Source organism: Lutra lutra, chromosome 7, assembly GCF_902655055.1.
Source record: "Lutra lutra chromosome 7, mLutLut1.2, whole genome shotgun sequence".
In the NCBI taxonomy this organism is placed as follows: domain Eukaryota; kingdom Metazoa; phylum Chordata; class Mammalia; order Carnivora; family Mustelidae; genus Lutra; species Lutra lutra.
Genome location: NC_062284.1, coordinates 30,449,147 through 30,472,001, shown reverse-complemented (window position 1 = coordinate 30,472,001; position 22,855 = coordinate 30,449,147). Strand labels below are relative to the sequence as shown.

General features: G+C 59.0%; 1 protein-coding gene across 1 annotated transcript; it reads left to right on the top strand.

Annotated features, from left to right (window-relative positions):
• The first annotated feature begins 552 nt into the window (after positions 1-552).
• On the top strand, positions 553-19,376 carry CSK (C-terminal Src kinase). Its single transcript, XM_047736769.1, has 13 exons — positions 553-1,167; positions 14,358-14,436; positions 14,804-14,917; positions 15,035-15,147; positions 15,508-15,727; positions 16,490-16,583; positions 16,771-16,836; positions 16,920-17,019; positions 17,115-17,205; positions 17,643-17,716; positions 17,802-17,997; positions 18,122-18,208; positions 18,482-19,376. The coding sequence occupies exons 2-13, from the start codon at positions 14,422-14,424 to the stop codon at positions 18,662-18,664; spliced, it is 1,353 nt and encodes a 450-aa protein (XP_047592725.1). The 5' UTR covers positions 553-1,167; positions 14,358-14,421; the 3' UTR covers positions 18,665-19,376.
• The last annotated feature ends 3,479 nt before the right edge of the window (positions 19,377-22,855 follow it).

The following is a 22,855-nucleotide window of genomic DNA, read 5'->3' as shown; positions in this document are numbered from 1 at the left end:
TAGCCCTCCCCTCTTTCCTCTTCCTGTGGACCTCCCACACCACCTCTCCACCTTTCTCAGCAGTTTCTTCGCACTTGTTTGTTGGCCTGTCAGTTATCCTACTGAGAACCCCCTGACAGTAAGGTGAGGTGGCCTAGCAGACTTCAGAGCAGAACCTGTCACGTTGTCAGAGCCAGGAAACATTTGAATGAGTGAATGAATGCTTACTAGTAGCCGCGAATGAGGCCTACTCTTCACTACAGATCCGAGGACAGAGGCCCAGGTCACGCCTCAATCGCCTCTGCATCGGGGCACCGGAGCCCAGAGAAGGCTCTGAGGTCGCCCCACTGCGGCCTGGTGGGCCTTCGCGAGTGGGACCTTCCCGAGCCTTCAGCGCGGGCCCGCCGGTGGGGGCAGGGCGTGGGCGCGGACACACCCCCCGCAAGTGCCGCCGGTGCCCAGCAGGGGGCGCCGCTCCTCCGGCCCACGCCCCGCCGCGCGCCGGGCAGGCCCCCTCGCGCAGGCGCGCTGCCGCGGGCGGAGGATCCGGGCTGCGCTTCCTCTCGCCAGGCCTGCGAGCTTCCTCCCAGCGGAGCCCCGGGCAAGCCGAGCTTGGCCGCCGCCGCCGCCGCCACCGCAGCCGTCCTCCCGCTCCCGCCCCACCCCGCACCCTGCCCGGGGGGCCTGCCGGGGTGGGGTCCGAGCGGGACTACCGCCCCCCCGCGCCGCCGTCGGGGCCGTCCCCCGGCCAGCCGTCCCTCCCGCCCCAGCCAGCCCGTGGTCGCCAGAGCCTCCGGGGCGTGGAGCGCGGGGAGTCTCCGCGGCCCCCGATCCAGCGTTCGGGGCAGCCCCCGGCAGCCCGCGCGACGTTCCAAACTCGAACCTCGGTGGCGGCGTTCGGAAGCGGAACTCTGCCGGGGCCGCGCCGGCTACATTGTTTCCTCCCCCCGACTCCCCCCCGCCCCCCTTCCCCCGCCTTTCTTCCCTCCCCGACCCGGGCCGCGCGGCCATCCCCCTGCCTCTGTCTGGCCGTCCCTCCTCCCCCTCTTTTCGCACCAATACCTCTTTGTACCGCACCCCCCCGGGGACCCCTGCGCCCCTCCCCTCCCCCCTGGCCGCATGGACCGTCCCGCAGGCCGCTGATGCTGCCCGCAGCGAGGTGGCCCGGACCGCAGTGCCCCGAGAGAGGTGAGTGCTTGGAGAGTCTGGAGGGGGTGGGCGTCCGAGTGCTTCCCGAGGGAGTGAGGGTGGAGGTCGCGCGTCCCGCTTCTGTTGCTTCCGTTACAGCTGCGGTCACGTCCACTCCCATCCCCCACCTCTCTTACCCCCCTCCTTCCCGGTTCGAATTCTCCCGGGAGTCACTGTCAGCCCGACTGGGAGGGGAGCTCACCAGGGAGGTGCTGCCCTGTGAGCCCCACGGACTTGTCTCAGGCCACTCCGAGTCTGTCCGCTCTTTGCCTCCCCCTGTGTCAGGGCTGGCTGGAGCCTGGAGGGAAGGGGCAGCATTGGTCAGGACCCTGGAGAATGGACACTTTGCTGTCCCTGCCTGTCCAGGCCCTCCCTGCAGGTCCCCTGGCCTGCCTTGTTCTGAACCCTCCCTCATTCCCCCACCGAGGAGCCAGCTGGCTCTTAGGAAGCCCAGGGCCCACCACCTCCCTTGAACTTGCCAGAGGTTGAGCCTCTCCACCTCCCAGAAGACCAGGCCTAAGCCAAAGGACCTGTGACCCTTGGGTGGGGAAACTGGGCAGGGCAGTCTATGTGGGTGGACATAACACTGGGCATTAGGACGATGCTCCCACCTCCTGGCAGCCTGGTCATTTCATTCTCCCAGACTCCTCAGGGCCCAGGCCAGGTGTCAGGAAGAGGCGTGTCCAGCCACCAGAGCCTTGGAGCATAACTAGAGGTTCACCTCCCCTCCCATTTTGGGGACTAGTGTACTGAGGCTCAGGGGATGGAGTTGCTACCCCATGTCTCTGGCAGAGTCAGGCTGTCTGTCCTTTCATTCTCTGCTCCGCCGAGCTGGACTGCCGTGGGTACCTTCACCCACCAAGGACCCAGGCCCCCAGCTTGACCCAAGGGACCTTGTGGGGTGAACACGTGCTTCCCAAAGAGGGCTTCCGGGCCCAGCTCTGCCAAGGTCTGGGCTTAGGCGGCATTGGTCCTACCCGTGGGATTTCCCCTGGGTGCCCGAGGTGGGTCCCACCAGCAGGGGATGTGGTGGGAAGGGGCGCCGTGTCTGGTGTGGCCCTGGCGCTCAGCTGAAACAGCCTGGTGGTCCTTCCTGCCCCAGGCCTCCCACACATGTGGCCCAGCTGGCCCAGGAACATGAATGGAATCCAGATGGGGAAGGTGAGAGCCCCGTTTCCACAGCCTTGGCACAGGAGTGTTGCCACAGTGGGCACCATAGGGGCTCTTTTCCAAGCTCCCCACACTTGGGTGTTTCCAGTGTCTTTCATGGTGGGGCCCTAACAGGAAGAGGGCAGAGGCAGCAGGAGGGAGGCTGGGGGTGTGGTGGTATCCTCTTGCTCCCTGGAGGTTAGGAGGTTCCCTGGAGGATGTTGAACTGTGTCTGGGCCTGTTTGGGGCCACTGGTAGTTTTGTCCTGCTCAAGACTCTGCCCTTGATGTAGAGTTTTTTTCCAGTTGCCCCGACATGCATAGTAGAGGGGACCCAGATGTGGTGGGCCTATGAGGCTCCCCACACCCAGCCCTAACGTCTTTCCAGCCTGGGGGCCTGGGGCTGAGGCCCGAAGGTTGGGGGCTTTCCTACCGACTGTGAGCTGTATGGGGATGACCCCTGGGTCCCCAGGCCTTTGTAGAAAAGGGTCTGGCTTCAGGTTAGCACAGTTGCAGAGATGTGTTTTTTATCTGGGGAGCTTGGTGTCTTCCTGCCTCTCGGAAGTGGCTGCTCTTCTCTCTGTGTTGGCTTAGGGGCGAGGAAGGACCAGATGATGGTCACCAGGGCCACTGCAGGGGGCACCGGACCTCAAGAGGCTGAGCCACCGTGGAGCAGCCCCGAGTACAGATGGGGGCTGAGGCCCAGGATTCACAGTGTGGGACGCAGCTGCCTGAGCAAACTGCCAGTTGGCCTCATAGGGCAGAACAGCCTGGGTCCAGTTCTGGCCTCTATCTTTTGAGGCATTTTGAAGCCTTGACATGTAGTCCCCAAAGAGAGAGGTGTTTGGTCTGAGGGTCCAGGAAAGAGAAGGTAGGGAGAGGCCTGCAGGTGCCTGAGGGGCTGTTCCGTCGTATCTGAAAGGCCGTCCCGTGGAAGATGTCCCAGAGGTCAGGGCCAGATCTGGGGGCGGGGGGGGGGGGGGGCAGTCAGATCCCAGGGAAGCAAATGTGAGCTCAGGAGAAAACTATGTACGTATTACTTTCTTAATGCATAAAGTAGTAACACAGCACCACAGAAAACTTAGAAAACACCACAAGAATCACAATTTCTTCATCAGAGGAGCAACTGTTTGCATTTTGGAGTTCCCTCCCTGTCCTTTCCTGACATGTTTTTTCCTTCCTTGCTGTTGTCATTTGAATATGTGCACCATGACACCTTTTTTCTTTTCAGTTCTGTGTCTCTGGGCATTTTCTTACGCTACCACACAGGGTGTAACTTCGCCACCAGATTGCAGGCCTCCCCCAAGCCCCCTGACTAATCTCGTTGTTCCACGTCGCAGTGGGCGCTATAGCTGGTGGGACCACAGGCCCCCAGAGCAGCCTGGGGTATGGCAAAGAGCGGGCAGCTTGGCACCCAGCCGATGTGGTCCTGGGCCCAGCCCCACCGTTAAGGTTAGTCACCTCAGAGATGGGGATCCTTTGCCACGGGGTGGCCATACATGGGGCAGAGGGCGATATGAGGAGTCCAAACGAACTGACCAAGGTACTAGAAGGTACCCAGCACCATCCCTAGCCACGGGTAAGCACTTTATAAGGAGAGATTGGCACAGAGTACCCACTGCGGGCTCCCTCAGTGTGTGGGGATGACGCCTGGGCCAGGGATGACTAGTCTTGGTCCACGGAGCCCTTTGAACCCTCTGTTCTTGAGGTACTGGACTACACCCGCCAGTGCCTGTCCCACCTCCTTGGCCTTCCCCGCTCCCCATCACCACGGCACTGGCTGGTCCAGGACCTGGACCTGACCCTCCCTGTCCCCCTTTGGTCTCCCGGCTCCAGAGCTGACTGGACAAGGCCTCTCCTCTGAGAGCCTGCCTGCCTTCTGCCCCAAGCTAGCTAATGCTACTTCCTAGGCCACCCCAGGTTTCCCTAGCAGAGTTGGAGGCCTACTTAGCTTGGGAAAACCACTACTTGGGCAATGAGCCCAGGCATCCTGAGCCCCAACCCAGGGATGGCATGCCAGCCTCATCTCCCTACCCTTTCCCAGTGGCGGGGGTGGGGCCGGGAAGGGAAGAAAACTGGTGGTGGCTGGGGGTGGGGTGGCAGGGTTTCTGGCCTCCCAGATGGGAGTTGGAAGGGAGCATAGGTGCTCCACAAATCAGTGGGGAAGTCCGGTGTGTTAGAGGCCTCCTCTTCGCCAGGTGCTACCTGGGTCTGACCTGAGTGTGTACAGCTGTGACACCCCCTGCTTCCTCTCCCTGGGCTTCTGCGGAGACCAGAGTAACTGGGAGTGCCCTCCTGGAGCCACGCCTTGGGCAGTAGGAGGAAATCAGTCTCAACTTGGCACTCCTGGGCTTGAGAGACCATATTCCCAGGTGACTTTAGGGTAATCCAGGACTAACCTAGGCAGGAGGTCCTCCGCCAGGTGGCCCATTCAGTGCAGAGATCCCCCAGGCACCTGATCTCAGAATCTAGCTGCTAGAGTTCGCCTGTGGAGTGTCTCCCTCCTCCCTGGTCTTGGTGCAGGGGAAGTGGGCATTACAACTACCCTCCTGTCCCACAGCTTAGGCTGGGATTAGGTCACTGGGTGGGGTCCCCTCCAAGATGCTGGCCTGGCTGGGGCAAGCCCTTTGGGTGTTTCTTGGTCCCCCCGCCTTGGTTGGGGACAGGATGGGTGGAGGAGCAGGCTGCCCCCAACGGCGGGCAGGGAGCACTGCCTTCCTCCCTCCTCTCCTGTGGGTCCCTTCATTCAAGGGCTGGAAATAGAATCCGCTAAGTAATGATTAAAGTCAAATTCAGACCTAAAAATAAAGAGCTGGTAAAGGAAGAGCTAGTGTGCTCCCTGCCTGGCTGAGGGGAGAAGCGAGCAGGGCGAGGCTAGCTTCCCGGGAGAGGCCAAAGCCCGCTGGGGAATCAGGACTCCTCCACCAGTCGGGGGAGGGCATCTCTTTTTTCCGGCCCCAGTTGGGTAGTCTAGCCACACCAGAGAGAGAATCCCATTTTAACCCTGGGGAGACCGAGGCCCAGAAGGGGGAAGTGTTTTGTCCAGCCACTGCCCAAGAGCTCTCCTTGGCAGGCACCCAGGGACCCAAGGGCCCCACGCAGCCCAGTTCGTCCTTTCTGCCTGCTCAGTTTCTCTTCCTGGTTTTGAGGTACTGTGATGAGAGGAGCTTCTCATCACACACCAGCTATGCACGCCTCGGGGGTGCTGGGCCTCTGACCGCAGCTTCCCTCCGTCCCCCTGCCTCCCCCCCCCCCCCCGTCTCCGCCCCTTCCGTGATCGGGGGCCCAGAGCTGCAGGAACAAGCAGAAGAGAGGCACCCCCACCCCCGCCTGTGCTGCTCTCCGCACAGTTGGAAGTTTTGTAGGGGTGAAAACCTGGGTGTCATCTGATGCCTGCCCACCCTGCCTTGGCTGCTGCTTCTCAGGCCTGTCCAGCCCCACCCCGGTCTCTATGTTGGTCCTGGGTACCTGTGCTGGCGTCCTATGCCATAGGGAGGCTGGAAGGGAGAAGGAAGGAGGAACCCCAAGAGCTCCCCTGCTTGCCAGCAGAGACCAGACTTAGAGAGGAGTCGGGGGAGCCTGTGGTTCAACTTCCTGTCATGGCTGGTGGGGAGCTCAGAAGCTGGGGGCGGTCTGCGTAGGCTGGAGCAGCCAGGAGGGCTTCCTGGAGGGGAAAGGCCATGAAAATCAAGAAGTTTTAAGCTCCTTGCTTGGAGTTTCTGCCTTCTCTAGGGTTGCTGGCTTCACTAGTAGCTAGATGGCCGTAGGCAAACTCTTGGTCTCTCCGTGCAAAGCAGAATGTGGCAGAAGATTAATGAGTGGGCACACGAATGTAACCTCTGCTTCCCAGAGCAGGAGGGCCAAGCTCTAGGCAGATCTCCCTTCAGCTACCTGCTCTCACCTAGCTGCCCATTTTCAGAGGGTCATTTGTGCTGTCCAAGGAAAGGCTGGGATTTTTCTCCTGACCAAATTCAGACAGATCGGAGTTCAAATCCCTACTCTGCCCCCTTGGAAACTGGACAACCTGTCAGCCTGGTTCCTCCTGAGTCAAACAACGATCAACAGTAAAACCTCACAGGGATTTTTGAGGAGTAAGTAAATAACACAGGGTTGGGTCATTGGGCCGTCATCCCCGTGCTTTCATTCTCATGGTCTTGTGCCCATTTCATTTCATTTTCATCACCCATCCTGCCAGGGGAGGGTGTTGATAATCTCCTTCTCCATCAGGTGTGTAGCAAGACTATAAGTCCTTTGTGTTGGGCCCCCATAGTTTTACCTTTTGAACTATGTGTTTTGTGGGACACAGTCCTGAGACAGACCAAGAATCTGGAGGCCAAAGTTCTAGGCAGTTCCTGAACCTCTGGGCCTCAGCCCCCCACCAGTAATGTGCATAGGAGACTTCAGGATAAAGGACAAGGACACTCGTGATTTTTAAGTGGCTGTTGGAAGTTAGCGCTGAGAGGCTGTATGTAAATGTAGGCAAATGGCCATGCAAAGCCTGCAGCCTGTGCTGGGGGCCAGGGGGACAGAGGCCTGTGTGAGGGCCCTGGGGAAGGCCCGAGTCCCTGCTGCCCAGTGCATGTAGGTAATTAGGCTCCTGAGCGGTAATTAGAAACCTTTCTGGGCTAGAAGTGTCATCTTCACACTGAAGCGGTGCCCGGGGGAGGTGGCTTCCCATTAGCCTTCTCTCACGCCAGCCCCCATCTCTCCCAAACCACTAGAGGGGATTTCCGGTCCCAGGAGTCACTGGGGGCAGGAAAAAGGCAGTGAGTTGCTATAATTTCGTTTCAAACATTTTTTAGCCATTAAGTCACCCCTACCCTTAGGGTAGGGGTCCTGAAGACTGAGGGAGGCCTAGGTGAGTGGGGAGGGAAGGCAAGCAGCACACCCAGGAGCCAAAGCAGGGCCATCCTTCCAGCCCTTTCTTTACCCCCAGGGACATTTGGGCGTCTCGGTGGGTCTTGCGTGCCAGACTACAGTGCCTGACCCTGAGACACGTGTGCAGTGGGTATGCTGAGCGCTCTGGGCCGCCTTCCTGGGTCAGCGGGCCCCTCCAGCCCCACAGCCTCACGGCCTGGTGTGTGGCCTGGGTGTCATGGTGCCCTTAGCCTGAGTGTCCTTTGCAGAACCAGAGGTGGGGCTGATCTTACTGCTGCCAAACCAGCCCAACTGCTGGCAGCCCCGCCCTCCTCAGGTGCTCCGCTGCCTTATCTGAGGGGCGTGCCTGAATCTGGAAGCTCAGTTTTGCCTGTTATCTGTCCTGTGACCTGTCAGAACTTCCGGCTGGTCAGAACCTTGGTGCACCCCCACCATGAGCCGCCTTCTGCCGTCATTAACTCTTCCATACCACAGTTTTGGTTGCTTAATCCTGGCCTAGGCTAGCACCTGCTCGACGCCCTCCCCCTGAAATTGCTTCCACTGAAACCCTCCCAGTTCCAGCTCCCCTCCCCTTCTTCCCGGAAGCTTTCCCGGGTTGCCCCTGTCTCTTCTGTCTGTGGGGACTCCAAGTACCCCTGGCCATGACTGACTGGTAGCCAGGAGGACAGAAGCAGGGCAACATTTTGGTGGTGGCCTTAGGCTGGGCCCACAGGGGAGACAGATGAGTGGGGTTCCTAGAGCCCCCTGGGGTCTCATGGGTCCTTTCCTCCTTTCCATCCTGGCCCACCTAGCAGGGGCTGGTCCACAGTGAGGCTCCAGGAACCCTGGCTCGAAGAAGGAGAAGGTATAGTGAACCTGTTTGTTGCCCTGGCGGCCGCCCCTGCCCCCCAGACTCTCCAGCTGGGTCCTGTGGCAGAACCAAAGTCTCTGGGGGCCATGGCCTGAGTTCCCCCCAGGTCTCTTGTGCACTTCCCCTTTTCAGTGGGTATTTTTAGTTGGGTGTAAACAGTTCCTGAAGGCTCCCACGCCCCACTGGGCAGTGGAGTTTTGGTGAAAGGGGCAGGGCAGGAGACCCTTGACCTGCCCTAGCCTCTGGCAAATGCTAGGCCGTGGTGGTCCATGGCTGCCCCCAGGGCAGGGAAAGAGCAGCCTGGGAGTTTTTTGGGCTCCTGGTTCTCCTCTCTTCCCCCCTCCCTGCCAGCCTGGGCTACCAAGAAAGGCCTGCCTGAGGCTGCAGCCACTGACCTCAGTGCTTGGGCACAAAGCCCAGCCTGTTCCCGGGACCCCAGCACAGGGGCTGCTGGGAGCAGAGTTTGGGGCAGGAAGTCAGAGTGAAGCACTGACTTCACAGAGTTCCAAAGCCCCCGTCCCCTGGTCCTCGGCGGGTGTGCCGACAGCTGCTGTCCCTTTGGGGTTAAATATAGTCCCAGCAGTTAGGGGACCTTGGTGTGGCATGGCCTAGCTTCCTCCTTTCCTTTGTTGGTTCATTCATTCATTCGGTACTCATTTACTGAGCAGCCACTCTGGGCTCAGCCCATGCTAGGGACATGAGTCAGCTCCCAGCCTTCCCCCCCCCCAGAGCTCCCAGGCCAGGATCAGTGAGGTTCTCACCAGAGCCCAGGGATGTGTGAGAGGCTGTGGAGGCCTGGAGCCGTGGGCACAGCTGGGGAACCAAGGAAGGCTCTTGGCAGGGGGGTGGGGTTCAAAAAGTGGTTTATTTTCAATCTTATTTTTAGGGAGAGGTTAGTAATAGATACATGCGGTTTTTGAAAAAAGAGAAAAAAAAAGTCAAAAAGGACAAAATAGCAAATACACAGTGAAAAGTAATTTTCCCTTAAACTTGACTCCCCTCACTTCCCAGCCCAGAGACAACTCGTGTTGCCAGTTTCCTGGCTTTCAAGGATAATCTGTGTGTATTTGAGTTTAGGGATGATTTGTATGTCCCCTGCACCATGTCTTTTTTCACAGCCTCGTATTCGTAGTATTTAAACCTACTAAGAAGCCAAACTAGAGCTCCTGGCCGGCACTGTGGGTAGAGCCCGCGACTCTTGATCTTGGGGTCGTGAGCTTGAGCCAGGTCGGGCGTAGAGATTACCTAAAAGATTAATAATAATAGGGGCACCTGAGTGGCACAGTTGTTTGAGTGGCGGACTCTTGATTTCCACTCAGGTTGTGATCTCGCGGCCATGAGATCAAGCCCCTCTTCCGGCTCTGCGTTCCACGGGTCATCTCCCTGTCCCCGCACTTGTGTGTGCCCTCTCACATGGTCTCCGTAATAAATAAAATCTTTAAAAATAATGACAATTATCATAAAAAGCTGAAATAATCATATAAGGAATACCCACACATCCCTTAACATTTGTCCGCATTTGGTTTGCCTCTTTTATATACCTACATGTGTGTACATGGGGCTTGGTGCTGGTTCGTCTGAGTGTCAGTTACAGCCATCTATCTTTCATTTCCAAGTCCTTCAGCATTCACTGCTTACATAATTGGAGCACCGTGATCACGCTTAAGAAAATTGCTGTTAAAATTCCCTAATATTACCTAACATTTCCATTTTTCCGACTGTCATCCACTGATTTTTATAGCTACTATTTTTCTCCCTCTGAGCCAGATTCCAATTCAGGATCACTCATTGAATCTCGTTGTCCTGTTGCCTTCTCCCTTTTTTCCAGCTTTATGGAGCTGTGACTGACATACAGTGTTGTGTGAGTTTAAGATGTACAGCAAGGGGACCTGATGTACGTGTGTTGCTAAACAGTTACCTCAGTGGGCTTGGTCAACACCTGCTCACCTCCAGTAAATTCCATTTTGTTGTTGTGTCCTGTGTCTCTAGTGTCCTGTTTCATCGAGAACATTCTCCAGCCCCTGTTCATTTGTTTTGTCTTTTCTTTAAAGATTTTATTTTTCATTTGTCAGAGACAGAGCATAAGCAGGGGGAGCAGCAGGCAGAGAGAGAGGGAGAAACAGGCTCCCCGCTGAACAGGGAGCCCGATGTGGGACTTGATCCCAGGACCCTGCCATCACGACCTGAGCTGAAGGCAGAGGCTTAACCCACTGAGCCACCCAGGTGTCCCCTTTGTTTTGTCTCTCAAGACACTAACTTGGAAAGTCCCGGCCAGTTGTTGAGTCTGTGCCTGATGGCATCTTCCTGATTTTAGTTAGGTTGACGGGCCCTGCGGGAATCCTACCCCGAAATCCTAGCAGGAGGCACTGGTGTCATTTCTTTAATCATGGGTGATGCTTAATTCGGTTGCATGGCTAACAGTATATCTGCCAGGTCTGCCTGTTGTGCAGGGGCTGCGGCTTTCTGAGTAATCTGTGGGGTGGTCCCTGAAAGCCGTCACCCTGTCCCGTTCCCCCCAGAAGCTTTTTCTTAAGTGACTTCAACTGGCTTTTTGCTTTTCCACTTGCTTTGCCGTCTGGTGCTCTGTGCTCTCAGCCCCTAAAGGTCTGTTCAGGCCCCGTCACCACCGGAACGGTCATTCCCTCTTAGGGATAGCTGGCTGTCTCTTCACTTGGTCCCTCACTGATGGACATAAAGATCATCTCCCAGTCTCTTGCTGCCACAGACAAGGATTTTGTAGGCACACGTGAAACAGAAGCAATTCCTCAGGTGCGCCCCGGAGGTTGAGAGGAGGAAGGAAGCTCCTTGGGGTAGAGAAGAGGGAGGGAGTGGAGAAGGCAGGCCAGGCAGGGAGGTGGAAATCACAGGCAGGTCACAGGTCCGGCTGGGTGTGGGAGAGCCAGCCAGCAAGTCCCATAAGAGTCAAATGACTTTCCCAAGGTCATATACACACAGGAAATTGGTGGTAGGGCCAGAAGCAGGACTGAGAGTCCCCCACTCCCAGAACAGTGTTCCTGTACTGCCTCCCCAAAGTGGCCTGAAAGGCACACAGAACCCCTGTGTGCCTGGCCCAGGCAGGCTTAGAGGCCTAGGTTTGCTACAGCCCCTCCCAGCCATTCTGGCTCTTCGCCTCTGACCCAGAGGGGCTTGGCCCCTTGCCCGCAGGAGGGAGACTGCTAAGCCGCCCCGGGGCTCGGGCTCGGGCTCAGGACTTCACCAGGGAAGAGCTGTCAGAGCCCATGGCTCGCACTCGGCATTTCCGTGCAAAGGCAGGTCTCGCTCCTGGTGCGGGAGGTACCCACTCCAGTCTCCAGAGGCGGCCTGGCTGCTGCAGGGTTTTCACCAACACATTGTACAGATGAGAAATCAGGTCCGAAAGTTCTAGCCAGCAGAAAAAAGGGGAAGGACCAGCTCCTTCCCCTGCTTTCCAAATCTATGGTCGCAGCCCCCTGAGGAACCCCCACCACCACTGCAGCCAGCCTTGTCCCTCCTCTGGGCCCTGCTTCTCTCCTCCCCTGTGCTCTCCCAGGCCCACAGCAGCTCCTAGGGTGTGGTGAGGGGGGCCTTGGGGCATCTGACACCTGCATCTGACACCTGAGCAGGGCAGGGCGCTCACTTGAGGTGTAAACATCAGGCAAGGCCACCTTGCCTCCTTGACCCGGCTCAGGGTCCCTGTCTGTAAAATGGGGTAAGAGTAGCCTCAGTCGTTACAGGATTTGATGAGCTATAGCGTGCCAGGGACCAGGCCTCGCACAGAATAAGTGCTCAGAAAACAGGGCCTATTATTATTTGTATTATTATCATCAAGTCAGCGGGGAGGCGGCCGCTGCAGCTGCGGGCTTGGAAGGGAGTGTTTGCAAACTGACAGCCGGGAGGGTGACTAATGGTGTCCTGCCCTCCCTGGTGGAGTGGTGGTGAGTCTGGGGATGGGGGGGTGGGGGAGGCATGGGGGTGTGGAAAGCTAGCAGAGCCCCTGTCCAGAAGGCCCTGAAGATCAGGGACCCAACCAGCCCTCATTTGGGAACCCTAATTCGGGAACCTTCATTCGGGTTGTGGGCTGTCCACCCCTAACTAGCTATAGGGCTTTACCCAAGCTGTTCAACCTTGTGAGCCTCAGTTTCTACTTGTATAAAATGGGGGTAAGACGAGCTCACAGCTCACCACAGTTGGTGGACCACAAGAGCCCAGCGGGTGGTTCCTGTCCCCAACTCAGTCGTGTGAATGTGTGTTTGGGGTTGGGGGGGTGGGGAGTCATATCTGCTCAGCCTTGTTGGGCCCCAGTCTCCCTGTGCAGACAGCAGAGATCCATGGGCTGGCCTCTGGGGACAAAAAGCACAGTGTATCCTGGGAGGAAGGGTCACCTTTTTGTCTGCTGGGGGCAGGGGTTATGTCAAGCCCTGCACCAGACCTTCTCAGTCCAGGGGTCTTACTCTGCTCTGTCCACAGCCTGCGTGTGGGGCCTGTCCCTCCCTGCCTGTCAGGGTGAGGGATCTGAGGCTCAGAAGGGTTGAGTCATTCTTCCGAGTTGCAAACTCAACAGAGCCAGGTCTGCCTGACCAGAAGCAGGAGCGAGGCCTTGGAAGGGGTGCTGCTTCTCCCTGGCTTCTGCTCTCCTCAGCCACACGCTTCTCTGCCGAGGCCCTGGGAGCAGACCGTGGTTCCTCACTTAGGCGTTTGAAGCCCCTGCTGACCTGCAGTGTTGATGCCAGGCAGGCCACCCCCCCACAAACTAGCCCCCGCTAGCAGACTGCCAGTGTGCCCGGATGGTCAGGGTGTGCTTGCCAACTCCTCCCGTGGGCTCACAGCCAGGCCCTTTGCTCTCAGTGGTCCCTGTCTACCTGACCTCCTTGCTCTGCTGTCACCCCAGCCCGGGCCACCCTTCCGGCTTGCCTCCTGTACCTAAGCTCTCCATTCTTCAGGGCTCAGTTCTGGGGCTCCCTCCTCCAAGAAGCCCGCCGAAGCTCTGCAGTCCTTGTTCACCTCACACGCCCCGGGACATGCACTCAAGCGTTGCCTCCCCCTACCTGGCCTGGGGGAGGTGGCATTGCAGCCTGGCCCTAGACCTTGTCCATCCTGTCCAATGAGCCTGGGAACGGGACTCCTGGGGGTTTCCTCCTGATATACTGCAACCGTGGAGGAGTCTGCGGCCTGTCTGAGCCTCAGCCGCCTCAGTCTCCTGTCTGGTAGCAGAGAGCAGGAGCCCCAGCCCCGCTGCTTCCTGAGACAGGAGCTCGGGCTCGGGGCTGGAGGGGCGCCAGGCTAGGGCCGCAGAGTATGTGCGTGCGGGACAGCGTGGCTGCTGCTCTTGGAGTGTGGCTGGGCTGGAAGCTTCTTGGAGGGGCTCTGCTTTACTGAAGTAAACCTACACTCCCAAAAGTGCCCCTGTCATAAGGGTGCAGCTCAGTGAGATACCACAAGGGAAACTCACCCCTCTTCCGGTGGCACTAGCCCTTCCCGAGGGCAGTTGCCATCCCACACCATGGACTTGGCCAGATTTTGAACTTTATGCAGTATAAATGGGATTACGCGGCCTGTGTTCTTCTGTCCGGCTTCTTAGTTAATACCACTTGGGAAATTCGTCATCGTGGTTTTGTTACTCAGAGTGTTGGTGTTTGCCGCTGAGCAGAGTACCGCACTGTGAAGCTGCACGGTTTGGCAGCTGACCCCCGACGGGCGTCTGGGCCGCCCCCAGAGCGAGGCTGGCGACAGATCGTGCTGCGCGCGTGCTCTCATGCCCATGGCAGGGGACACCTGCCCTGTGTCTGCTTGGGTGTGTACCTAGCAGTGGGGTGACGGGGCCGTGAGGTTGGCATACCTTTGACTTCAGACTTATTTCCCGGGCACATTTTTACAGGCAGCAGAACTCAGAGGCTCACAGAGAACAAGTGATTTTCCCAAGTCACATTGCACCTTCCCCAGCTTCACAGAGCTGCCTCGAGCTCCCTTTCCCCGCAGACCACACAGCTCACATCCAGACCTAGGGCTGGGAGAGGGGTCAGGTGGCACTGGTGCTGCTCCCCGCCCAGAGCTTCCTTTGCCTCTGTTGGCCATTCGGTCGGGCTGGAAGCCTCCATGGGCCTAGGGTTGGGGACCCCTCTGTCCCTGGCACTCTGTAGCCTTCATGCTCCTGCCTCCCCCTATCCAGAGCTCTCAGGCTGCTGAGGCTGGAAGAGAGGATGGATGGCCCTTGCCCGAGTCCCAGCTCTGGAGGTCTTCAGTGCTTGTTCACATCTCCGCGGGGAAGGAATGGAAGCCCAGTGATTGGGCGGGGCCAGCTCCTCACCCCCTCCCTGGTCTTCCCCTTCTCCCTGCAGCTCTCATGGTACCAAGTGGCAGGGTGGCCTTCCTGTGACACGGGGAAGCCAGATCTTTGAGAAGATGTCAGCAATCCAGGTACCACAGGAGTAGGGGTCTAGGGCAGTTGAGTGTCCCCTCCCCACCTCTGGAGGGGTGCTGAGTAGAAGAGAGAGAATGAGGGCTTGCTTCAGTCTGCTCCCCTTGGCCCAACCCTGGCTTTCAACAAAGGAAAATTCAGGGGGCGCTTTTAGACCCAAGGGCTCTCAAGATAGGAGTACAGATCTGGGGGTGGTGGGGGAATCTCAGCTGGAAGGCACCCAGAGTTCTTGGGGGTAGGGGTGGGGAGTGCCTCTCCTTGGCCCACAAAGGCAGGCCAAGAGGCTTTGACCTTGAGCGTGGGTGGGCAGGTGGGTGGAGATGGCCCCCGGGCTGCCTCCACCTGCCCACCTGTCCTGTCCTGCAGGCCGCCTGGCCTTCCGGTACAGAGTGTATTGCCAAGTACAACTTTCATGGCACTGCCGAACAGGACCTTCCGTTCTGCAAAGGAGACGTGCTCACCATTGTGGCGGTCACCAAGGTAATGGGGGGCCTCACATGGCCACACCTCGCCTGGCCTCCAGGCGTTCCTGCTGGGTCCGGTCTCCCCTGCAGGCGATGGTGGGCCTGAGAGTGTGTCTGGGCTCCCTCTCTCCAGGACCCAAACTGGTACAAAGCCAAGAACAAGGTGGGCCGTGAGGGCATCATCCCAGCCAACTACGTCCAGAAGCGGGAGGGCGTGAAGGCTGGCACCAAGCTCAGCCTCATGCCGTGAGTACTGCCCAGGAGCGGTCAGGGTCTGCGGTGTGGGGAGGGAGGAGTACAGGAAGCCCTGGTTCCCTCTAGAGGAGTCAGGGAAACAGAGAGGCTGGAGTAGGAGTGGGAATGTGTGACTTCGAGATGAGGGGAAGGGCATGGGTGCTTGACCTCAGAGGTAGGGGGTGGGCGTGGGAGGACCGGAGGAGGAAGTGTGGGAAGCAGGAGATGAGGGCCTCCTATGCCTGGCTGAGCCGGTGGGGGCTGTGGTGAGGGGCCGGGCAGAGGGAACACCTCGGAGAGTGGAGCCTGGATGACGCATGTGGGGGTTGGTGACCTCGAGCCGCCGTGAGCCATGATCTGGCCTCCCCCCAGCTGGTTCCACGGCAAGATCACACGGGAGCAGGCAGAGCGGCTTCTGTGCCCGCCGGAGACGGGCCTGTTCCTGGTGCGGGAGAGCACCAACTACCCCGGGGACTACACACTGTGCGTGAGCTGTGACGGCAAGGTGGAGCACTACCGCATCATGTACCACGCCAGCAAGCTCAGCATCGACGAGGAGGTGTACTTCGAGAACCTCATGCAGCTGGTCGAGGTGAGCCGGGCCAGCCTTCCGGTTCCGTCCCACCTCTCCTGGCCCCTGGGAGCCTGTGTGTCCCCTGCCTTGACAAAGCTGCTCTGTGCCAGGATTGCCCTCTGACCGCCCACAGTGCTGCCATAGGAAGAGTGGCACTGTCCCCATGTCACAGCCTAGGAGACAGGTTCAGAGCAGTGCAGAGACCTGCCTCAGGTCACACAGCTCTAAATCAGCGCTGCCAGGACTAGAAGCTGAGTCTGGCCAATCCCAGGGCTAGGCTTCCTTCTGGGCCCACAGAACTCCATGCCTGTCCTCCCGAGTTGCACCCCGATGGCCCCGGCCTCCTGCACCCGTACCGATGTTCCCACAGCTCCCAAGGCCAGTGCTGCCAGCCCTGTTGAGGCCATATCTGGCTTCCAGAAGCCCCAGTGGCCCCCCAGATGCCTCCTGATGCTGGGGAGGGTCCCGGGCACATCTGTACTGAGCTAGGGCTTGCCTTCTGCCTCAGGATGCTGATGAGGCCCGAGGCCCGGAGTGGTAGCAACAGCCCCGTGTCTGTCCAGCATCTGGATGTGACTGGGAAGTGGGTCACCAGTCTGAGTCTGGGGCCTCCCTAATCCTTCCCCTGGCTGGAAGTGAGAAGCCCTCCTTCCAACCCAAAGCAACTCCAGGCTTGGGGGGCTCGGCCTCCACCGCCCTCTGGCGGTTAGAGACGGGCAGTGCATGGGAGTGGCTGGTGGCCCTCATGGCTGGCCCTCAGTGCCTGCCCTGCCCTCGCAGCACTACACCTCAGACGCAGATGGACTCTGTACACGGCTCATCAAGCCAAAGGTCATGGAGGGCACCGTGGCAGCCCAGGATGAGTTCTTCCGCAGTGAGTGCCATCCCCGCCCCCAGACCTCACTTGACTCCCCGCCTTCTCCCACCCAGGCTCCCTGGCACTGCCCCCATCCCGGAGGCTCTGGAGACCTCCAGGGAGCGCCACACACACGGTCCAGGCTGTGACCGCTGTGAGCCCTGCTCTGGCTTCACCCCTCACTGACACCCCCTCCCCCTGCCAGGCGGCTGGGCACTGAACATGAAGGACCTGAAGCTGCTGCAGACCATTGGGAAGGGGGAGTTTGGAGGTGAGCGGGAGGGGGTGGCAGCCATGGGGGGGCCAAGGGCCTGTGGAGAGTTCTGGGAACAAGCTCCAGCCCTCCTTCCCCAGATGTGATGCTAGGTGATTACCGAGGAAACAAAGTCGCTGTCAAGTGCATTAAAAATGACGCCACTGCCCAGGCCTTCTTGGCTGAAGCCTCTGTCATGACGTGAGCCGGGGACAAGGGTGGGTGTGGAGGTCACCCCGGGACAGGGAGGAGATGGGGAGGCTCAGCAGGCTCTGACCACCTGCCTCCTGCCCCAGGCAACTTCGGCATAGCAACCTGGTACAGCTTCTGGGCGTGATCCTGGAGGAGAAAGGCGGGCTCTACATCGTCACTGAGTACATGGCCAAGGTATGCTCCTGCCCGGAAGGCCCGCCCCCATTCTGGAGCTGAGCACCTGGGCCTTCCAGCTGTCCCAAACCCCTCACTGTCCTCGGGCCCCTGCCCCCTCGGGCCCCTCTCTCTCTGAAGTCAGCTTTTGTCCTGACTTGTCATTTATTCCGTGTGACAAGTTGGGTAGCTTGCCAAGCCTCAGTTTCCTCATCTGTGAAATGGAGATAATATCAGAGTTCCCCTGAGAGATTTATGAGATTTAAGGGCATGAAAACAGCTGAGTATGGTGGCCAGCTCGTAGAACCTGGTACCCATTCAGCACTGAGTCCTGGCCTCTCTGCTCCTCCCCCTCCTCGTATCGCCCTCATGTGTTCACCCAGCCCTGCCCGTGATTCCAGAGGGCTGGGGGGCCAGTCTGACCTGGGGGGCCGCTTGGTCTGTCTGTCCTGCCCCAGGGGAGCCTGGTGGACTACCTGCGGTCGAGGGGTCGGTCGGTGCTGGGCGGAGACTGTCTCCTCAAGTTCTCACTGTGAGTGACGCAGCACCCACTGGGGGGGACCCTGGCCTGCTGCGGGAGCCCTGTCTGAGGGGATGCGTGTCTGGCTCTCTCCCAGAGATGTCTGTGAGGCCATGGAGTACCTGGAGGGCAACAACTTCGTGCACCGGGATCTGGCTGCCCGTAATGTGCTGGTGTCGGAGGACAACGTGGCCAAGGTCAGCGACTTCGGCCTCACCAAGGAGGCCTCCAGCACACAGGACACAGGCAAGCTGCCAGTCAAGTGGACAGCACCGGAGGCCCTCAGAGAGAAGGTGAAACGGGCCTGTCCCCAGAGCCTGAGGAGTGGGAGGTAGGGGTCCTGGGTTCCCCACCCCCCACCCCCACCACCTCCCAAACTCCCAGGATCTGACACTGCTCCTCCCACCCGCGTGGCAGAAATTCTCCACCAAGTCTGACGTGTGGAGTTTCGGAATCCTTCTCTGGGAAATCTACTCCTTTGGGCGAGTGCCTTATCCAAGAATTGTGAGTAGAGTGCTGGGGCTGGGTCATGGCCAAGGCCGGGGCATGGCTGGGGCTGATGGGGAGGCTTTGGAGCAAGGAGGAAGCGGTGGGCCAGAGAGGCAGCCTTTCTGGGCCCTGCCTTCCATTCTTAGCCACAGAGCAGCCCTCAGGACTTTCTAGGAGCCTCCCAGGCCTGGCTCTGAGGCCTGGGTCTGAAGGGGATCCCTGAAGCTGAGTCGGGGTCTGCTGGGGAGTCACGCCCTGCACAGACTGACCCCACCCGCCTGCCCGCAGCCCCTGAAGGACGTCGTCCCTCGGGTGGAGAAGGGCTACAAGATGGACGCCCCTGACGGCTGCCCGCCTGCAGTCTACGAGGTCATGAAGAACTGCTGGCATCTGGATGCCGCCACACGGCCTTCCTTCCTGCAGCTGCGGGAGCAGCTCGAGCACATCAAAACCCACGAGCTGCACCTGTGACCTCTGGCCCCTCACCCCCCGCGCCCCCTGACCCAGGTCAGGGGCCTGCAGGGACTGAACCTGGAGAGATTGTGGACCTGGTGCCCCCACTTGCTGGGCCCAAGCCTGAACTGAGCCCAGCAGGCCAGTGGGCCTCTTTCCTCTGCCCCAGCCTGCGCCCCCTCTGGCCCCCCAGAGACCCCGCCTAGGCCTGGCACCTTTTCTCATGGACCCACCCAAGGGGCTTTGGGAGCCCCGCCAAAGGGCCAAGAAGGGAGGAGGCTGGGGAGAGTGAGGCAGATGCCCTCTGCCATGGTCAGGCTTCTCCTGGCCTCCCATCTCTCGCCTTCTTAGAGTTTTATTCCTTTCCTTTTTTGAGATTTTTTTCCCGTGTGTTTATTTTTTATTATTTTTCAAGATAAGGAGAAAGAAAGTACCCAGCAAATGGGCATTTTACAAGAAGTACGAATCTTATTTTTCCTGTCCTGCCTAGGGATTGGGGAGACCAGGCCCCTCTCTAGGGACCCATCGCCCCAGCCTTGTTCCCCATTCCGTGTTCCGTGTCCCGTGTCGCCTCGGTCGCCCCGTGTTTGCGCTTGACCATGTCGCACTGTTTGCATGCGCCCGAGGCAGACGTCTGTCAGGGGCTTGGAGTTCATTCGTGTGCCGCTGCCGCCCACCCACCTGCCTTGTGAGATGGAACCGTAATAAACCACTCCATGAGGACACCGCTGCCCAGCCTCGGCGCTTCCTCCGCCGAGCCTGCCTGTCCCGCCCGGCCCCCTGTCCCTGTGCCATCTTGTCCATCCCCCTGTCTCTGTGAGTGGGGCTGTGCTTGCCCTGGGAGTGGAGGGGGCGCGTGGGGAGCACGGCCGGGAGATGTAGCCGCCGCTTTGTGTCAGCTGCACGAGCGAGTGTCCTGTGTCTGCCGTGGGGGAGCCCTCACCACCAACCCTCCCCCACTGTCCTGTTGTGGCCCGGGCTGGGCACCGGGGCCATCCTGAGCTTGGGACCCCGTCCACAGGGTCCTGTGTGTGGGGCCTAGCTGCCTCCCCTGCCCTGTTGCTCAAGCCAACAGCACAAGGAGGGCTGGAGCCAAGGATGGGCAAGGCAGCCAGGCCTGGCCAGATGGAAGCAGGGCACCCCAGTTGGAGGCAAGATAAATGTCTCATGCCTCAGAAGGGGCTGCCCCTAGAGAGTGAGGGAGGGGAAGATTGTGAGCTGCTGGCGGTTCTCACGGTTCACCCCAGATGTAAGAGCACCGCCACCTCCCAGCGCGTGCCCAGCCTTATGCCTGAGGATACAGAGGTGGAGACCTTCCCCACCCCACCTTGGGGGCCACAGATGGAGAATGAGGACCAACCTTGGCATGTTTTCCCCTCACTCAGGTTGCCCAGGGTCGGTGGTCAGTGTAGAAGCTGTAAAGATTGGGGGAGGCTCATTTCATTCACAGAGACAGGCACCGGCGGCGGGGGTAGGGTGGGCAGGGGTTCCCCTTGTCCGTTTGTGGCTTTGACCCTGTCCCAACCAATAGGGCCTGAAGTCCAGGGAGGTCTGAACTTCGCTATGTGTCTCGTGTCTGTGCCTCAGCTCCCTGCAGCCCAGCTGCTGGCGTTGGTCCCAACCCCCCCAGCCCAGAGCAACAGCCTCTCGCCTCCCCCATTCCATCCTCTCTGCACATCGCCAGCCTCGTTTTTCCAAGACCAGACTATTCATTCAATAGGAGTTACTTCAATAGCTGCTTTGTGCTAGGACTGGGGCTCAGCAGCAAAACAGACCTTGTGGAGTTTCCAGTCAGAAGGAGTCACACAGACAACTACAAACTGAGAAGTGCTATGGAAAAAACATGACGTTGGAATGGGATCTTGCCTATAGGTCAGGGAAGGCTTCCTGTAAGAGGCAGCATGTAAGCTGAGATCAGGGTAAACAGGAGGTGTGGGGGTTGGGCAGCAGCATTCCAGGAAGAGATGCTAGGACTGGAGGGAGGCAGCTTGATCCAGAGTCTCTAGAAACATGGTGAAGCTACACAGGGAGATTTGAGGTGGAGAGGGGAGGCCAGAGGAAGGGTTGGCTTTTGTCACCCTGAGAGCCATGGGGTGCCAGTAACAGGTTCTGAGCAGGAAGGAGCAATCACCTGGGCTGCTGATAGAGAAGTTCCAGGGAGCACAGGGAAGACTGATAAGTGCAGGAGGGGATGGCGGGAGTAGACAGCCTCCAGAGGGACAGGAGAAGCAGCTAAGTGAGCTTGCCAGTGGCTTCATGTCATAGGTGAAAAGGGGCCAGCCAGCAGGTCCTTTCTTCCCAGAAGACCGGAGCTTGCCCCTGGGTAGCCACAAGGAGCCGCTGGGGACTTTAGCCAAGCCTGAGTTTGTGGGGTTGCGGATTCCAAGCCTGGCTAGACAGTGTGAGTGATGCAGGAGGGTCACCAGTCTTGGGAGATTGAGCTGTAAGAATAGGAAAGAGGCTGAATTAGGGGATTTGAAGGCAGCAGAGGTGTGAGCAGGGCGTGAGCAGGAAGGACGTTTATCTGCAGGTGGAGTCTCCATGCTGAGGGGACAGAAAACAGGTGCGGGCATGGCAGTGATTGAAAGGGGAGCCTTCCTTAGAGTGGGAGGGGTGGCTGACGCCTGCCAGAGCACAGGGGGTGGGCCTGCAGTGGGAGCCCGCTACCAGGGAGGGAGCCACAGGCAGCACTGTGGTGATGGTCATGGTCAGCCCTAGGGAGTGTGGCAGGGAGCTCTGATTCAGAGTTTGCTGACATCTATGGTGGGCTCTCGCCATGGCCAGTGTCAAACCACCAGCCTGACTTTGCTGGCAGGGCATTTTGAAAACTGGCCTGGATTCAGAGCCCTGCAACAGTGTGTGGCCGTGGAATCCGGACAAAGAACAGGTGGGGGTAGGCGGACAGGGACCCGTGGATCTGCAGCCCAGATAGCCAGGTGCTTCCAGTCTTTCCACCCAGGGCACTCGAGTCTGCCCCATTCCTTCCTTGCATTCTCTCACTTGGCCTATGGCATTTCTGTTCCCTCTTTCCTTTTCTCTCATCCTTGTGCCATGTGCTGGCTGCTGGCTTAGCATAGACAAGGAAGACACAGTTCTTACGCTCATGGAGCTCGTGATTAATAGGGATCCCTCTCAGGCTCAACCTGGTGCCTGGAAATCCAGTGAGGTGGAGTGGGCAGGAGCCGCAGGGGCAGAGAATGGGGCGCTTCTGACAACGGAAGGGCACTGCCAGGGCAAAGGTGCTGGGAGGCCCTAGCCTGGTCCTCAGGTGCCAACAGGGGGCTTTCAGGAACACAACGAAGCTGGAGAGAAAGCAGGGCCCAGACCCCACCCAGCCCCGCAGATCCCATGAGATTTTGCACAAAGATGGCCAGTGGTGAGGACCAAGGAGTGATGTGGTCCTTTCTGCATCTTAGAAAAATGATCCTGGCTACAATCTGGCCCTGGGAGTGGGAGTATACGGAGTGGAGACAGGGAGACAGTGGGGAGGCAGCAGCTGGCCAGGTAGGAGGTGACTGGCGACGGTCCAGGCTGGGGAAGCCATCGGAGGTAGAGAGGAAGGTGAACGCAGTTAGCATTTTACTGATCTGAGCGCTCACTACCAGCCAGGCCCTATTCTCAAGACCCTAGAGGTATCCTCTCATGTCCCCTGTCTTAGCATGGAGATGCATGCTGAAGAAACAGGCTTGGCAACCAGAGGACCAGGCATGGCGGTCTAGGAGTAGCAAGAGGAAATTGAACCGGTGGCTCTGATTTGACCCGGGGGTGGGGGGTTGCCATCCCTGAGACCCTAGCCCAGGACAAGGATGGGCCAGAGGTTGGAGAATAGGAGAGCTGGGGATGGGTGTATTGTCTGGGGGCCTTCAGGACATCCAGGTAGAGATGGCCCCTGCAGGATCAGGCATTCAGGCCCATAGCTCCGGGAGAAGCCTGCTTGATAGCAGAGGTTTGGGGATCATGAGCAGAGCAATGGCACTGGAAGCTGTTGGCATGGGCAAACTTGGCAGGGACACAGTTGGAGGGAGAGGAGAGGCACAAGCGCAAGAAGCTGCCACGTCGGGGCCAGGGAGGAAGGGTGGTGGCAAAGGCGCAGCTAAGGCCTTCAGGAGCAAGCAGGGGAGGGGAACCGAGGAAGAGGAAGTTCCGGTGCCTTCCACAAGGCAGAGACAGGTGGAGAAGCGTCCACTAGAAACAAAGAACAGGGTTATT

Coding starts and splice junctions, on each gene's coding strand:
- CSK (XM_047736769.1), top strand. Junction 16,837..16,919: donor TGGGAAGGGGGAGTTTGGAG/GTGAGCGGGAGG, acceptor CTCCTTCCCCAG/ATGTGATGCTAGGTGATTAC. Junction 17,020..17,114: donor GCTGAAGCCTCTGTCATGAC/GTGAGCCGGGGA, acceptor CTCCTGCCCCAG/GCAACTTCGGCATAGCAACC.